This window comes from Hesperophylax consimilis, chromosome 5 (genome assembly GCF_061612785.1).
Source record: "Hesperophylax consimilis isolate HC1 chromosome 5, BYU_Hcon_1.0, whole genome shotgun sequence".
NCBI lineage: Eukaryota > Metazoa > Arthropoda > Insecta > Trichoptera > Limnephilidae > Hesperophylax > Hesperophylax consimilis.
In genome coordinates, this window is record NC_142840.1 from 24,362,400 (window position 1) to 24,381,935 (window position 19,536).

At 31.5% G+C, this 19,536-nt stretch overlaps 1 protein-coding gene across 2 annotated transcripts in view; it reads left to right on the forward strand.

Annotated features, from left to right (window-relative positions):
- LOC149423679 (CD151 antigen-like) overlaps nt 1–19,536 on the forward strand; it is a 490,631-nt gene that overhangs the window by 313,146 nt on the left and 157,949 nt on the right. For both annotated transcript variants that reach the window (XM_089631733.1, XM_089631734.1), the window contains one exon: nt 9,700–10,308. In XM_089631733.1, the coding sequence (XP_089487859.1) occupies nt 10,135–10,308 (174 nt within the window). In that variant the 5' untranslated portion in view covers nt 9,700–10,134. The remainder of the gene's footprint in view (nt 1–9,699; nt 10,309–19,536) is intronic.

Consider the following 19,536-nt stretch of genomic DNA (forward strand, 5'->3'; position numbering starts at 1 on the left):
AAAATAGTTAATTATGCCAATTATGAACTTTCCACTGATGAATAGTTAATGGTAAGGTGTACAATGTCATAGAGATGTTCTGTTAAATTAATTTCTTCTTTAGTTAGAAAATATTAAAATAAAGGAGGGTGAGGGGGGAGGAGGAGGAAATATAGGATAAGGATTAAGGACGGGAATATATAGGAATTGAACTTCTAGTTTGAGTTTTGTTGATTATTGAGTTTTTGTTTTATGTCGCGTAAAGTAGAGTTAAAAATGTCAATATGGTAATAATTTAAGTTAAATGAATGTGTGGATCTGTAGATAAATGAGTTTTGTTTGGAATTGGTCTTACAATGAGGGAGATTAAAAGTAAGCGACTGTCTGCTGTTGCGATTGGGAACATGGAATAATAGGCGTTGAAGAAGATCAGGACTATCGATTAAATTGTGTGTAATTTGAAATAACATTGCCGAATCTGCTATATTTCTTCGGAAAGTTAACGTCTGTATATTGAAGAACTTTGCAGAGTCTTCATTACTAATATGAGATCGAAAAGAGCGGAAATTAAGGTATTTTAGAAATCTATTTTGAACACTTTCAATTCAATATGTTACCTGCTGAAATTAAAAACTGTGCCCAAAACAAACAATTGTTGAACTTACTGAAGACTTGGCTTACTGAAAGAATTATATATAATATTAGAACCCGTTAGACAAACTGCTAAAAAGTAGTTTATCGGGACTTTTTTGCCTTATATTTGTAAAGTGTTTAAAATAAATAATAAAATATATATTTTTTAAGTTTCTAAGAATTTTAAAATGATAATAAAAAAGGTGACGATTATTGTATTTACTTTCTTACCACCCAACTAAAGTAACAGCTCTTAAAAATGTACATTAGTAATATTCCAGGTTAACAAATTATTATAAGAAATAATTACTCTCCTGAAACATCCATACAAATTGAAAATATCGTGAGTTAAAATAAATGGCGCCGACAGGAATCGAACCCGCACCTTCTGATTGACGGTAAGGTGCTCTGAACCACTAAGCTACCTTGGCTTATTCCCAACCAAATATGTACTAGTATTTCAATCAACAATTATTACTTATTATTAGATGGCGTCGAGACATATTATATCTACGTTTGTTGGTGAAATATTTCGACTTTTGACCCTTATCTTAGTGGTTCAGAGCAAATTAATAATATTCCAGGTATTTTACATCTTACTTTGGATGATCATTTGAAAACCTTTCTCTTTAGAATAAGTGTATAAGGGTTGACGCGACGCGACTGTTTCTTGTAAAGGTTACTCTGTATTCAAAGTTTATGGAAATGTCAAAAGCTTTCAGCAAAAAAAGGTCAAATTAACGGAGGGGTTGCAAACAATGATTACTTAGCTCAAATTATTTATTTTGAATGGCGCCATCCAACATAAAGTTCTACTTTTAAGACTCATTCAATGCTATGTTTTATGTTAACTCTGGAAGAAAAGTATTTTCTTTTGATTGTTTTTTTTCTAATTAATGTTGTGCTTGTATGCACTTATTTGGTTCCCTTTATATAAAGTTCACTCCAATAATATAGAAAGAGTTCAGCACAAATTTCTTAAGTAAGTAAATTTTAAACTCAGAATTCCTATTTATTACATTAATAATGTTAGTTTGATGAATCAATTGCATCTTATAACACTGTCTGACAGGAGAATTATTTCAGATCAGGTTGTGTTACACATTATTAACAAGTCATTAACAACTTAATTGATAGTCCTGCCATCGTTGCCACTATTAAATTCCATGTGCCGACTAGGAATACAAGACAAAATATAACATTTTTCTGCAATTCATACACGACCAACTATCAGACACACTCACTAACCAAATCTGGGCAACAAGTATGGGGTGCTATTGATTTATTTATGGACTCCATTTATAGAACTAAGCATAATCTATACCAACACTTTGTCGAATCCTACAAATTAGAGTAGCGTTGGTAAATTAGTTTTAATGTTTTGTCTTATATGTAGTTTTGTTGTAATTCCTTTTTTACTTTATGTTACTCTTACATTTTACTAATATTGCTTCATATATATTTTTTTAAATTATTTCTTAATATTTTCTCATTATACTTGTAATCACAATTTTACAATTGTGTATTTTGTACCTTCTTTACAATGGATTACATCTATTTATTGTCAGTACCTCCTGTATAATACAGATATTCTCCAATGTACAGTGCATTATATATCACTTCTATGCAAAAGCCTTTTTAGGCGTATATATAAATGAAAATAAAATAAATAAAACAGTGTATACCGGCTTTTTATTATGATAGAATAATTTATTATATTTGAGATCATTATTGAGTTATGATAACTATGTATTTGAATTAAAAAATCAGGATTAAAAATAATACCTATTTATTATTTTTACTATAAAACGTAGGCTAACTTAAAAAATATTCATATAGTTGTCAAGTAATTTCGGAAGAATGTTTTTTTTTCGCCGGGATATACCGACAGATTAGAATATTCATTACCCAATTCATAACAAATCGACCAGTAAAAACAAAGTTTATTTACTGTAATACATCTATTTTAAAATTTAAAAAATATTTTGAGGATTTAACCTTAGTACCCAGGAACTGGAGTCTACAATTCTGCCAACCTCGCCAAATGCCGATAGGGTAGTACCGATATGTATTTCGTATTTTAACTGCTGCAATGTCATCCGACTTCAGAAAAATGCCTGTATATCCATGTGTGTTTATGTAATTGCCACCAACTGATAGAATGCGTTTTCATCCACAACGAGTCTCTACTGAGTTTCAGATCGATCGGATGTCGGGAAGTGGGTTGATTTCTGCTTCTAAGATTGACTTTAATTCATTCCCTAAAACAAGTGTTTAATAATTTCTAAAGGTGTATTTAAAAATTATTTTTTTGTACATCTCATTTTTGTATATCTGCATTTTTAAATAATAGTTTTAATTACGATATGGGAAAAAAATTCTAAAAAATAATGAAGGCATAAGAAAGATAGAATTTGGAAGCAATAGAAATTTGGAAATACTTGTATATTAATTAAACCATGATCAATTACTTTTTCGTTTAACCTTTTATTAAGCTCTATTTTCCATTACTTTCTCATGAACCGCGATGTTTCCCTAAAACACCCGTATCTTATCCGTTTTCCTGATAATTTTTTTTCTCTCTTTTTATGATTTTTTCCTCGCTGGTTTTAATTTTACTGCTGCTCTGTCGACGGAATGGTTCTACCGGAACCGGAAGGAGGTTTTAAAAATATGGTTACCAAGATAACCGAGTTTTTGTTTAAAATAATCTAATTTAGATATCAGAAACACAAAAATATGAAAATAACCCAAAACATTCCGAAAAATCCCTTTTCATTACATAAAATAATAAGCCCAACAAAAAGCACATTGTTCGGAATAAATGACATTAAAAACCGATAATTCTATTGGACGCCGTGAAATTGTTTAAGTTTCACGAGGGTCGAAAAGAGGGTTTAAAACATTTGTTTTAGTTTATTATTATGAAAGGACTTTGCCGACACGATAAAGCTTAGAGTGACACCGAAAATATTTGACGTCGTAGACGGGAAATTCTTAAATTCCAGACAGGGGAGAAAGTGTGAGAGTCACATACTCGTGCTTAGTAGAGTAGCTACTGAAAGATGGAATACAGGATAGCAGAAAAGGAAAGAGATATCGACTGGGCGTAATTTATGGTTGGCGCTGAGATAAAGTCAGTTATGGCAAATGAGGCGGCCATAAAAATAAATGAAAGCTTCGCGATATTTAAGGCGCTATTCATTTCCCTTCTGCGCCCTTCCTTCGAGGGGAATTGCCAACGTTTAAATGTGAGGGGAATTAAAATGCCATTAAATGGACGAAACGCCCATATCGATAACTTTTACGGAAGTTGTCCCGTCGCCAACTTTCCATCGGGGATTATTAAATTGTCTTGATTACTGGAATAAAGATAACGACATCAAACAAAGACTTGAGCTCTCGTTTTTCTGGGTGATTTTAATTATTTCTCTCCCTGTTTCTGCCTCTCTCATTTAATAGGGGTTAAATAATTTGGGTATGGCCCCATTTAATATGCTCTAAACAGACATGATTCAAATGAATGACCGTTGCCTGCGTTTAATAGAGATATTATTTTATGAATGCTAAAATCAAATAGTTTTTTTAATCTTTTATAATATTATTTTGACTTCCTATTTCCAGGCAATGTTAATAATTTGAAAATCTTTCAGACTGAACTTTTAAATAAAAAAAAGTTTCAATTGCGAAATGGGTATTTGTACTAAGTGATATCAGAAGTATGCAAACCGTTTACGTCTTAATAAATAAATAATGGAATTTCGTTTAGTATTACATTTTTATATTTCCGATCAGTTTCGGAACCACCTTCTTCACAGAAAATAATTTTCAAAATTCACTTAATATACTTGTACTTATAACCCCAAAGTGCGATTCTGCAAAATAACATACCAGCGTGAATATTACTTAACTCATCCCTGATCGAAATAAATGAATAAAAAAAATAATGATTATTGATTATCACCAAGGAATATAACCCTGATTTGTTGTTAAAAAAAAACATGCACGTCGATTTACTTCACAAATAATTTAATTAAGACTGATTATATTCATTGAAAAAAAAAACAAAAAAAACTTCCAGTTAGATTAGAAACCAATGTTATGTCACGGCTCCTAGAGTAGAAGTTTACTGTTCTTATTTCTATTCTATTTTCTCTCTGTTCAATCTTCAATAAATAGAAGTAAGCGTAACGGGAGAAGAGACAGTACAAAAGTAGAGGGAACTTCTCACGCGAGCTAACCCTATCTCCTCCCCCATCCCCGTTCCGTCGAACTAGTCAATTACTCGAAAAACCATTTGGGAAACGAAATAGCGCCCATTAACTTCAGTCCATTATCAATTGTTATCTTTCTCCTCTCATTGAACAAATTCAGAGGAGGTATTTATAATGTGCTGTGAGATGAGGAACTGGCAGGGAAAGCAAATATTTGTTTGGGTTGTTGCAGTTTGATTTTCGATGGAAATGCTCTACTGTGAGATATTTTGTTGGATAAGTCATTAATCTACAAGTTATGGGTGTACTTATGAATGTTTGGTCTATTGTGACATGGAAAGACATACAAAAATTTAAAATGTTTGTTAATTACATTCACTGAAACCTATTCCTTAAAGCTGTGACCTCTGTGGGGAAATTTCTTTAAGGAATTTGGTGAAAAAAAAAAATATTTCTTAAATGTGAATTCCAAGAATGGTTTTAATGTACCTAACTTCCTTCTTTTGTAAGCACTTTTAAGAGAGTCGGGCCCTTAAACTACGGATCAAAGGCAAGCACTATTCTCTACACTGCAGATTCTGTTACAAGTATCGGATCGATTCAGTTTTGATTCTGCCACAAATGAGAATCGATTCAGGTTCACAAATTATCGAGAATCAATGTGCAAAAAAATCAGACTATCAAAAAAGATCAAAACCGGTACTGACATCCGCGTCCGTCCGTTTATGCCCTTAGATCTACTGAACTACGCAAAGGGTTTTCACTATAATTTAGAGAATTTCTTCCGGAAGGTTTATATATAATCTATGCATATTATTTTTTATAGAAAGTATAAAAAACTCTAGCAACGCCGGGTATATGTCAGTTTATTCTATAACTATAAAGGAATCAAAAATTACATTGCGCTGCCGGAATGCATATAAATAACATAAATAAGTAAAATCAAGAAAGATTGTTAGAACTACCTAAAATTAAGTTAAAAGATAACGAACTATTATAATTTAATATCAGGTAAGTTATAATTATATAATATTAAACTTAAATTAACTATAAAGCCAATACAAAATTGTTCTGACACAGGTCTGAGAATTCATTCAGGTTTGATTCTATTAAAGTCTGAGAATCGATTCGGGTTTCTGGGTCTAAAATCGATCTTAAAACTTGGAAGCCTATTCAACCTTTTAATGGCAACACAGCCGATTACTTCACATACGTTAACGCTGATAGATGGCGTTCATTTGTAATTCTGTGAAGCAGAACGGAATGGTCAGTAGATGAATCAAAGTCACCCGAGAATTCTCAGTCGCAAATTTAACAAATATTTATTTCTTTGTAAATAGGGTTTAAAAGGATATGCTTGCTAGGCTAAGTGCGCGTATTTAAAATGGAATTGGGATTTCCATCAATACTTATAGAAATCTTTGCGCATTTGAAAGTTAATCTTAGTTAAAAAGGAACAAAAATATCACAAAAACGTCCACATAAAGCGGTAATAAGTCAATAGATCAGTGAATGGAGTATATTCCCTGACGTCGAAACATTATCAAAATCTTAAAGGGCAATTAAAAATCCACGTTTTATCTAATAATTTGCAAGTAGTATAGTACTTTCAGTACGCCCTAGTAAATAAATAACATTCATTAATGAAATGTTACTTCGAATGGCTGTAGCCGTGTTTGGTAACCAGATCAGACTAGCTAGGTATTTGTCAACTTTCTTTGTAACTTTCTTCGGCCTCGCAACACACCCTAGTTGGGGATGCCATAGCCCTACTGGACCCGTACAGTTATACAATACAGTATTCATAAAAATTTAAAAGAATCAAATTTAATTCCCTCAATAAACGTATAATAATAAGTTAATACATTTTTATAATTTGATGGCTTCCTGTCTTCAATCTTTAAAAAACATTGTGCAGATCTTAGTTGGATATAGGGATCCACCTTTGTGTATAGTATGACATTATTGTATAAATGTACGAAAGGTAACTAATGTCTTTGGAGACATTAGTTTCTATTGCGAAATCAGCAATCACGTATGTATTCCCCTCTGGCATGGGAACCAAACTCACCTTGATACTTTACGTACGTCAATGTGTCACGTAGTTTTGGTACAAAGTTAACCCCAGTGAAGGGTTATAAAAAGAGATTTTATTAAATGAAGGTCAGACGATAGACACGTAATGAAACAAATGTTTCATAGCGAGATTCAACCGTAACGCTAAATGTTGGTTCCAATTACTTGATTGGCGCTAAAGTGACCATAGAGGGCACAAAACAGCCTGAAAAGTTTTAAATACTTCATAAATTAGGTTAAAACTGAATGGCCACGTTTTTAGGTAGATTTCCCTCCTCTAGGGTGAGTGGAAACGGTGTCATATGCAAGGATCGGTCTTCCCTCAGCAGACTCCTATCTCGAATCATTTCAGGAAGCTTATTTCTCTGTAATGGTGTAATAATTCCAAAATCGATGGTCGGCTTTACCACTGACAGTAAATTGCTTATTTTATAAGGATTTATGTAATATTCTGTACCATATCTATCATATATCCCTACCCATGTCTTTATTCTATCCTCTATAACTTTATTCGACATCGCACGATGGGAGAAACACTAATTCTAGGAAGTCCAGTATGTTGATCTTTGCAAATCCTTCTAACCAAACTTCATGTAGTTATTGGTTAATCATCATCGTGGAATCCCGTCAAAGTTTCAACAATCCAGGTTCGAGTAGGTATTGCAGCAAATTGGATAACGATATTAGTCCCATTAATCTTTAATCCGATGGATCAACAGCGACAAAGAAAAACGAAATTGACGATGCTTCTTTTTTGCATTTATTCATATTTGTTTTTTTATTATTTTTCTTATTATACTACTATCTGTTTTCATATTATTTAATTATATTAAATATATGTTATTACTTTAATATATTATATTAATATGTTTAGCACTCTTTATAGGGTGTGGGGTGTTGCACTTTCCTCCCCACATTCCAGAATTGATAAATTATTCTTATTATTACATTCAATTCATAGAAAAGCAAATAGTGCTCGGGGCAATTATTATAAGCTCTTCAAACATAAGTAAGTTGGTATTGTCAGTTAGATAACTCTTTCAGTTGTAATTTCTACGTCTATCTGGAAGCATTGTTTGTTTTAATTACTTAAAATAATTCCAGTCTATACAAATACAAACAAGTTATTTTAAAGTACACATTGCTTATTTCTAATATTTATTAGATTCATCTTTCTTTAAATATACTTAATCTAGGTACAATTTTTACTTATCTAAAAAATGTTGTGTTTTTGGTTTGTTCATTAATTTCTTTCTGTCTTGTATGGTGTGTGGGGATGTCTTTATTGTAATGCATTGAATTTTGATATTTATTGTTTTGAATGAATGTTCAACTAATGATGAAAAAAAATTTCGTGTGAATAAGTATTCACAGTATTGATGTGTTGCTTGGGTTTTTAGTCTGCCCGGAATTATTTTTCTTTTAATCCATCGAACTTTCCGATTTGTGATTTCTCATATTATTTTTTTTTGATTAGACTTTAAAATCAAAATATTCACACGTATTTAACAAGTTTCTTTTCTTAGTAGCAAAAACCGGTTTCCACTATGTCATAGTTTAACTGGCTCCAGACGGTTGAGAGCAGTTGGGACTCTTGAGCAGTTTCACATAAAAAAGTTATTATTATTCCATTCCAAGGCACAAAACTAATGATTTCCCAACAATTTAATAAAATTGCATTTAAATTTATAATTTCATGAATTCTGATTTATTATTTCCTTGTTTCAGTCTTTTTCCCACTGCGCATCGGAAACACGGGATTCGATCGACTTTTTTATATGAACCACGGAATGACTTTATTAAAGATCGGCTTAAAATGCTATTGATTGGTCGACAATTGGACATCGTCCCGCGGGTGCAGTCTGGGATGCGAGAACGACCAGAAGTTCTAAAAGCGAACTTTTATGGACTCACAACTTCTTTGGACGAAAAAGCGCCAACATATCTAAAGGCTGTTACGAACAGAGTTTCTAAGATATTTTTGTGGGGTACGTTATTTATCAACATTATTTTTTTCGTGACTTTTACTCGTTATTTCAGATCAAATAGTGTTCGAACGTAAATATTAAAAACTTAATAAAAAAAAAATTAAAAACCTGCTATGCTTAACAAACATTGTTTTATTTCTAGTAAAGTTGCTATCAATTATTGAAGATTCAGTTTTTATGTACCAAAGTGACGTTTTATTGTAATAGTCTGGTCCGTATGTAAACTAGACTAAACAATTTTACTGTTATTTTCCTGCAACCATAATTATGTATTCTGTTTTTTTATTGCTATCCCACAAATGAAGACTTAAGAATATAAGTATTGAATATAAGTCTTATCAATCTTTTGTACCTTCGCAATGTATTACTTTTCTAATACAAGTGTAGAACCCATAAATTATAAGATATTCAAAATTACTTTCATAGAACATGTATTTTCATTTCTGACTTTTTTAAAGTTCTTAAACCAATTAAACTTTCAATAATGTTTACATCAAATCCTTTTTAACGTTAAAATGACAGTAGAAAGGTGTAAATTTAATGTTTTTTAACGGTGTTTTGATGTGTTTATAACATGTAAATATTCAAAATTTCTTTAAAAAATCGAATTTGTATTTTAAGAGAAACTCTATAAGAAAACGATTTCCTCTTGTAATGAGTTTTCATTTTTTTTTACCCGGCTCGCCACGCCGTAATAATATTGTCAAAAATGTATTTTCGTTTAAATTTTCTTATTCTGTATTTCCTGTGACCTATTTGTTTCTATTCAGAGGTAAATTTCTGATTCGTTTCCTTTTATTTTTTTTCAGGTAGTCTGGACGGGAAATACAATTACTCGACAGCTCAAAGAGTTCCTATCAGCAATCGACAGACACAAAAATGTGGCATTTATTTCTTCAGAAATAAAAACATAATATATATTTTTCCACGCCTTATCACAGACTGAACATATTCCTACGTTTCAATCACAACATAATCGAGTTGAAGAAAAAAGTGTATTTAGAATAAAATAATACTTGAACCTATCGATGAAAATTTTCAAATTATTGAATTTTTGAAAATAGAATGGAACAATGTGAAGCGATCGAAAATTTAAAAATCTCACAAATTGTAATGGGAAAATGGAACATCCAATCAAATCTTAAAGCTTGATTGAAATTGCGAAGTTTTTAATTAAGAGATGGTTAAAAATCATGCAGATTTGGCTGAATTTTTCTGATCTTTAATTAAAGATTTAAATTAAAATGAACGGGAATAGCAGTAAGAATCAGGACAGTAGCAATGGGGCACTCCTGGGGACCAACAGTGTGTCCAGTGCTGGCGCAGGAGGGTCCGAACACAGGAAGACTAGGGATTCTGACTGCTGCAGTGTCAACTTCCTCAAATACGTGCTGCACATCTTTAATGTCGTCTTTATGGTGAGTCTTTCTATGCTTTGTAAATTTGTATGTTTTTATTTTTATTTATAGGTACTTAAAAGTTAAATAATAGTAACACACAAGTTTGACCATAACAAAACCATAAATAGTTTTCTAATCCCGAATCAATGATGTCTTGAACTTTCCTCCTGTGGATTGGAGTCAAGACCGCTAACACCTAAGCCAAATCCCAATTGGTAAGTCCCGACATTTTTTTTTGGTTTGACCGCTAACACTTTATCTAGCCACGCATTAACATTTTTAGAGGAGGTGGCATAAAACTGATATCAATTGTTTGATAACAATATAACAACAGTCGTGAAGCCATTTTTTTACTTTCTCAATCAAACTACACCTTTGAAAACATGACACCCATTTTATTGTCAACACCAATACAACATATGGAAAAGCCATATCAACGACTGTACAATACACCATCATTCGGACGAAACCCTACATAAGCCGCTGACAAGGTCCAGCGGCAGACTCGTCAGACTGAGTTTCATATCAGTTATTACCAATTAGTGCTGTTACATTAATCAATTATTCCATAAAAACTCTCTTTAGTTTCGGTTAATCGAAACGAATCATCAGATGAACTCCGAACTTAATTAATTTATGAAGAGTTCGTCACTTTATCAGATAACCAGTCAGAAGCTTCGAAACAATGGACTATCTTCTTTGACAGGGAAATATTGTTGATCCTTTGTCTGCCTGGATAATTGAAGCTATGCTGGTTTTGAGATTACTGATGAAAGATATGTACTAGAGGAGGCGTTAATTAGTCATTAGAATTCTGTGTTCCAAATTTCGTCTTTTAGAAAACATTAATGGATATTAATTTCATTCAGAGGATTTTCGAAGAACTTTGAAAGAATTTGAAGGATGAATAAGTTGTAGCGTTTTTATTGAATGACTAGCCCAGACCGGTGAAAAATCACGGGATATTATATTGTAGTTCTTAGGAAGCTGAAAATATTTATAAAATATGTTATTTGTTCCAGGATCATAACCTATTAAAAAGGTAAATGTTTTGTCAATTTTGATCATATAATTATTTTTTTGCTCACAAATTAGAGAGACTATCCGAAATCTACGTTTTGAAAGAACGCCGTTAGTAAACTTGAATCTGTAAAAAGTTTAAACAAAAGAACTACGCATTAATTAAGTTCTATTTACAGGTATTAGGTTCTAACTTTATGGCTAGTCTGAATTATTCTGCACATAAGCAGTACCAATTGTCAATTAAAAATGTGACACTTAAATTCAAAGCAATTTTGAGTTCATTGAACTTTAAAACTTCACGCAGTAATGACTAACACTTCACACTCCGGTTACCAAAATGATGATTTTTAAAATTACATAAATAAATAATTATTATAATCATTTTTTTAAATTAATTCAATAAATTATATAAAAAAATCAATAATGAATATATTCTCTAACCATGTTTACTTTATGATCGGCTGCAGTCTTGGCAGTTATTTCTTATACTTCTCCTGAAGACATCAGGTTATTTGCTGGGAAAGAAGTTTGTTAGATAGAGAACGAAACATTTGATAACAGAGCAAGAATACGAGAACAAGATCAATACGGAATAATCTCTCAATTGGGGACTTGATAATAAGGTGGTATTACATAACATGATTGCGATGGAATTGTTTAATATTTTATACTCAACACACCATTTTATTTAACCAACAAATAATTAAGAAAAAAAATAAGCTAAGACTAATTTGTAAAAAATAATGCAAAAAACTAAAGCAAGTATAGATACTTGTACACACATGTTGTACATTTTATAGGATTCCATAGCCTCACTGAAGGTAATTGATTGGTTTTGCCATGATTTCACCTTCAAAGCTCTCGTCATGCCGCTTGACTGTTGTGTTTGACGGCCCCATAACTTCAAACCCATGTAAAATTATGTGATTACACATAAACTGGACCATTTGCGGCATTTTCACCTGATCCTATTACGAATTAACCAGGACTGCAAATGTTATTTTGCGCACAGAAACATGTTGACTTTCAAGTTAAAAATTCGCTCTAAGTATATTATTTGTGTGCAAAACGTTAATTCCATAGTTATTCGGATGAAATCATTGTCTAGCTTCATTTAAGATAATTATTTCAACAAAGGCGTATTGTTTGAATTTGCTTTGGGTATTTATAATTTAAAATTTCTTTCTGCGATTAGCTAATCGCTCGTTTGTTTTTTTTTATATTCAAGCCCATTGTTAACTTGTTTTTATTTTAGAATAAATTCAAATTAATTCCTTTTGCAAAACCAAAGAAAGCGAATATTTTATTTATATATTATTGTAAGTAAGATTAAAACATCATTCTACGGTTTTATTTGAAAGTTTTTATATTATTCATATTTAATAAAAAATTATGTGTAATGAAATATAAATGTTAATTAATTTTATTTTATTACTGGTATCTTTAAAAATAATTTACTGTATTCACTACACAAGTTTTGTAAAATTCACCTTTACAAAGCTCGCTAATATCCAGTCAATATCCAGAATACATATCTGTGTGAGCTACCAAGAATGAAAAACTACGGAAAAGACCATAAATTAGTGTAAATTGTTTGGGTAAGAATTATGACATTAATATTTATTGTTTTCAACAATAAAATCATGACAATATGTTCTATTGAAATGATTTCATTTTTATTTATTTATAAGTCTATTTATACGAGTATAAGTAGGGTTTACGCATCTTTAATGTATTGCAGTTTTTGAATATTTTATTTTTACATGTATTTGAAGTTTCTTTTGTCAATTTGGTATTTCTTTTGATTGTTTGTTTGTTTGTTTTTAACAACAGTTTGTTGGTTTTAAACCGCGTGTTTCGTGTGTTTTGTGTATTTAAGTAAAATGAAATTATTTTTTTATAGAAATGAGTTAACATGATTTTTCTGTAAAATTTTCGAACATCCTATACTTGAAATTTGTTGAAAATATCGGCAGTGATTTTTAACATGTATTAATTTCTGAATAGTGTTGCACCTCTCCATGCGAACACTTATTACTCCATGATCGATTGGCAAAGAAAATAGTACACAATTTTGATTAATTTTCAGTCAAGTATTTTTTAATACATTTAAAGAAATAAACACGTTTAAAACATACTCTTACATACATATAACCTTTTCTACCCTGCATTTTAAAATTATTAAGTTCTTAAGAGGGATTGCTAGGAGGCTAGGTTTAGAAAAAGGCAAATACTTATATGATGAAATTGAACTAACTCTAAACCTCATTTTCTTCTTCAAAATTATAAATGGTATTATTGATTCACCTACTCTACTGCAACTCATTCCCTTCAATATCCCCTCGCAAAGACTCAGAAATAATGAACTGCTCTTCCTCAACCATCATCATTCGACAAGTTATGGATATTATTCACCATTGTCCAGAATGTGTAGACTGGTCAACTCAAGTCAAAATCTTAAGTTTTTGGGATAAGTCTGAATGATTTTTACCAGTCGCTAAACAAGTGACGGAATATTATAAGTGTCCTGTGGTCCTGACCCTGACCCACGGCGTATTCTTGACTTGATTCGACTTGTCACTTTATTTTCTTATATTATATCAACCATATGTCTTTGCTTTCATGTACCTTTGTCTACTCCTGTATTTTTCTTTTTACTTTATTCGTGTCATTATTTTGTAATTTGGACGATGTCCGTTAATAAATAAATTAGATCTATCGGTTTCAGTCTATTTCGGCCATCTTCAGACTGGTGCATAATAACATTACAAGTTGGGATAATTTTCATTGCAATTATTGATTTTTAAAATGATATAAAACCGCACATTCCTAAATGGTTTTATCTACGACGTCATTATGACGTACGCAACGTTACTGGCTGCTAAGACAATAATTACCAGGGACCTACCACGTCAGCCAGCATAACGTCACCAACGCCTAACAAAAACAAACAAATCTTTTTTTGCAGAAAATCAGAAATATATTTTTAGTTGTTTTAGAAAATTAATTATTCAACATAAAAATTCAAGTCAAAATGTCACTAGCGATTTTTTTGACATATTAATTTGGTGCCGCGTTTATAAAATACAACGAAATGTTGATATAACTACATATTACTTTAAGTTCGGCTCAAGCTTGGTGCAGAGTTAAGACTGTGAGTGCGATTCCAGCAATGTTTCTCGGCCCACTCGAGTCGCCCCATAAGTTTCCTAAGGGGATGCTATCTCCCCTTTGTCAGTATTCCAGGGGAGCTATCAGATGTGGAGCATCGCGAGTTCCGCCGCCGCAATGCTCAGCCATCGCAGGTCGTTGTTTCCCCATCACGGCATGTTTTCCGGGAATTTACCATCACAATGGCGGAAGAGCGTCGTGGAGATCTTGATAAGGCGTCGATCTTAGCCGCATTTACTGTGAAGAAATAAAATTATAATCAGATTCTGTTTAATTACATTAAAATCTCCATTGTAAAAAAGACATTTTGTTTGTGTGTCCCATTTACTTACGATTTATGAGCTTGGCGCAATGAAATTTCCTAATAAATTAATGACTGAAATATTTAAAATATTGTTCTAAATGGTTATACGTAAAAAAAAAAATAAACAACCTCACTATGAATCAGATATTCCTTTTGTTAGACATGGCAAAAATCATTTTCATAAATATTAAAAAAGGGGGATTCATGAAATTTGCACAATTTGTTTTCTTTAGAATTTCTGGGTCAAGGTAATTGTTTTCAGGTCGAAAGGATGTTTTTTATGAGCTACAGAGCTTTAAAATATATAAATTTTACCAGTCTTGAAATAAGATGAGACCCCATACTTTTGTTAAATTAATAGTTTTAATAATAGTATTAAGAAATATAAAACCTTTATATTATATCTATGGACAAAAAATATTTTTTTTGTGTTTTTCAGGTAAATAAATAAGACAAAATAAAAATTTAATTCACAAGAATCCAAATCGTAAGAAAGGCTGGTTTGTAAAATTACTTAATTTACTAAACCATTTATTGTAATATAAAGCAAGACGATGCAAAATTAACAATTTAGTTAGGCTTTTAATTTTTTCTATTATATATTTATCACTTTCCCATTACGCTTTTAATGGTGTTTTAATCTGAACTCTCGTACAAACATAGGCTTACGTTTCTTGCACTTTTCAACACGTAAAACATTTTAAATTGTATTTTAATGCCAAGGCTTACAAGCAAAGTGTTACGGCGCGGCAATAACTCAGCATTTCACCTTTCAACCACTTTTAAAGCTTTGCTAGTTTAAGAGCAACTTAAATTAGAAAAGCACAGTTTTATCTACAGTGCATCTATCCCCGTTACTATCATTTGCGGGTTATTAAAATTAATTCTAACATTGCGTTTTCACTCTACTTAGTCACCCTTTTGTCAATTTTAAAGGTTTGCTAGTTTTCAAAGAGCAAGTATTACATCTGTCACCATAAAAAAACTATATTGCTTGCACAACTTAATAACAACATTGTTAATTTTTTATTATTTTTAAATAATTAAAAAAATAATAATAATGGAGTTCAACGAATTAAAACACAATAACAATAGGTATTTTTTCATATCCTCTAGCCCTTTCAGGAGCTCAGCCCAATTAGTTAAATCCTATTGTGGAAGCATAATATATTGGTAACCATGTTATTTGTAGATTTTAGAATTATTGTACTGCCCTGACGAAGCTACGGTTGTAGCGAAACCCGGTCGGCAATAAGTATAAAAAATAAAAGTGGCTTGTACTAAGTTATTAATCAATAAAAAAAAATTAAATCCCTACAACACCACTTACTTATTAGAATTTATTCCTGTTATGCAATTCTAGTAAAAAAATACTGTGTGTTATTTTTACGAGTGATTCTTACATTGTTTTTTCTCTCTACTTAATAACGTTGGAGCTTGAAACAGTTCTTAGAAATTGTTTCTTTGTCGCGATTACAGCTGCAAAACAATGTCACTTTCGTTCACTTTACATTAACCCTTTATGACAGAACCTTCGTGTTTGCGTTGGTGGCCTTAGTATTTTACTTGCGGTTAGGATGCTGTGGCCTGGAAGGCTGTACTACCCGGCTTAATGGATCCGACAGCTCTGCTTTCAGTCCACCTATTACGTTATAATCCTCTGGACTCCACAATTGCGTTCCTTTGAAATTTCAATTGTTGCAGACTTACTTACGTGTCTATTCTATGCAAAAAATATGTTCACTGTAATAATTTTGTTTTATAATAAGTTATGATGTTGTGTGAGATTTGCTTTACCTGGTGATATTATGTACTTTTTTATTAATGAAAATAAACAACTTTGTATACACCACTATTTAATTAAAAAATTGACACGTTTATATGTTTTTCTAACTCGTTGAATCTGCTTTGTTAGTTTATAAATATTGTTGATATCCATATAAGAGGGGGTCCCAAAAGAAACCTGATGTTGTGGGGGGCTTAGTTTGTGTAGTGTCGGGTTCTGTCGGTATTACCGTGTACCTTTGTCCAGTAAGTATGCCAATCACTGCGTCGGAGAAGTCGTCCTTTCAGCTGGCGTGAATTTTTTGGTGACTGTTGTTTTGTGTACTCATTGTTTTGAGATGGCTGATTGAGCTGTAACCCTGTGTAAGGTGTGGAACCATATTATCTAAATACAAAAAATATATGCATAATGGTGGGATAGAGAATCAAGCGTTGGGTGGAGGGAGGTGGCGTAGGGTGGTTGGTATTAAACATAGTTAAATTCGTTTGAAAAAGAACCGCCTCACGTTAAAATGGGTGAGGTGAATGAATGAGTGTCCAACTAAATAGTTTCAAGAAACAAGCCGAAACTTTTGTTTACCCAATTTGATATGAGTTAAGTTTTTTTACGCAGCGAGCAATTTACGCGCCATTGTACAAAGGACTAGTAATAAGTTACACATTTTATTTTCACGTGCTAAATAGTTACTCGAGTTGCTTGTATTCTGTAAAATTAATTTATTGACGAATCACAGAAAGGGAGACAGTCACGCCGCCTCCCGCGCCTTTCGCACTTGGATTGTTCCCTTTCGCACCTGGTCTGTCAATTTGACTGTCTATAATCACACCTTGTCACAATTCCATTTTCGCATCTCATTTCAATTAGTTTTCAATAACTAAATAATATTTATTTATTTATTACACGCCCTAGTGGGCTTTTCTTTAAAAAAAATTCAAGCATTTTGTATCAGAGTAAACACTTAAAAATTAATACAATAAAGAAGAATATAAACATAATGACAAAAATGAATCCTCACGCATATAATATTATATATAGAATTTAAAAGATACAACAAAACAAAATAGTAGAAGCGGAGAAGTTATATGGGTACATAGGTCTATTTGTGTCTAGAAGAATAACAGTGACTAGCAGTTAAAAACCCGCTCCGCGGGTTTTTGCTGCTAGGCCCTGCGGGCGGCACTTCTTGCACGGCACTGATATTAACTGTTATGGTACCTAAAATAATTTGCTCATAGGAGACTTGCAGTGCTTAAATATGTGTTACAACCGTCAATGTCTATAAGTTGAATCAATATCGTTATAGTTTGTCACAACAATTAAAGATAGTTATAACAAAGATGACTGAAATAATAGATTATTACATATTGATTAATTGTACCCGTGTTTATGGATAAAAGGAGGGTAATTGTGCGATGAGATTAACAGTCGGTTTAATTAAAAGGTGTAAATTTTACTCCAACTGGTGGTAATTCTTTACCTAAAACTGTTACTGTATCTAATAAAGTTTAAAGTTAGAATATATATACACCTTCATCAGGAGATTAAAAATCTATATATAAAGGTAGATTATTACAATATAGCGCCCCTGAGGTGATATCTCACAAAAGCGGCGCTATGCAAATTGTCCAATTAATAAATAAATATAATGTTTACATTTTATTATGTACGTATGCATTGATATACAATGGAAATAGATAAAATAATGTTATCCTATTAAACTTTATTTTATTAAAAAACAAATAACTTTTTTAACATCACTTTATTATATACAACCAATACATGTTTCATGAACGAAGTATACACCGAAGTAAAAAATTAAATATAGATTACAATTGGAAAAAAGAAGTGGAAGGAGGGGGGAGGGGTAAGAGTAGGCTTGGTTTATAAGAATTCGGAATTACAATATGAAAGACCAGTTAAGTGGGAAAATATTTAAAAGAGAGTTTATAAAAAAAATCTTGTTAATTATATCTACTTTTATAAACATGTTCTCTTATTTCTAAAATTTCGAAATTATTTATTTGTGATGCTTTATATCCTGTGTGAAGTATTTTACGACCTGAAAAAAAAAATTGCATAAAACCATAAAACAATATATTCATAAGACAAATAACATTTAATAACGGTTATTCTAATAAATTGAAAGTTGAAATACTAAATAAAAAAATTAAACATATTCTCTTCAAACGGTATTTTTACCCTATTTCTTGAGATATAAATAAACAATCAGGATTAAAGCATCGCAAATAAATAATTTTTAAATTTTAGAAATTATAAAACATGTCAATATAAAATCAGATATAATTAATAAGCAAAAAAAATTATAAATAATAATGAAAAATGCCATTGCAAAGTTTAAATAAACTTCCAGAAGAAATCTTCTTATGAAACGCTTAATGGTCAAGTAATTTTGCATATTTAAATATTCGCGCCAGTTATTTGGTTAGTTTTTACACCGCCAGAGGTGCGCTCTGTGTCGGCCAGCTATTGCCGGCCATATTGAATGAACGCGTGCTTTTTTTCGTCAAACGTCAAACGTAATCACGTAATTGTGGATAATTTTCACTGTAATTTAATTAATCCAATGGATTATAAACTTTCTAAAACATATTTTCTTCGATATTATCCAAAAATTATATGAGGAGAAACGATATTTTTGAAGAAATATCGTATTACATGTGGCGATTCTTTTTCAGTATGAAATCGTGTCTTAATTTTTAATGTCTTATTTTTTTTGTATCCAGTCGCCTGCAAACCGAAATGAACCTTACGGTCGCTTAAAATTGAGGGGCAGATTGGTATTTTTTGCCTGCAGACCCCCAATGCAGAATTTATCCGAATCACATAATATGAATTTGACCAATCAGAGGGCCTACATCGTCCAGACGCTGGGACAATAATACTATCAGATAGAATATACAACATTTATACTGATTAGTTTTCAAATGAAATATATCATCCA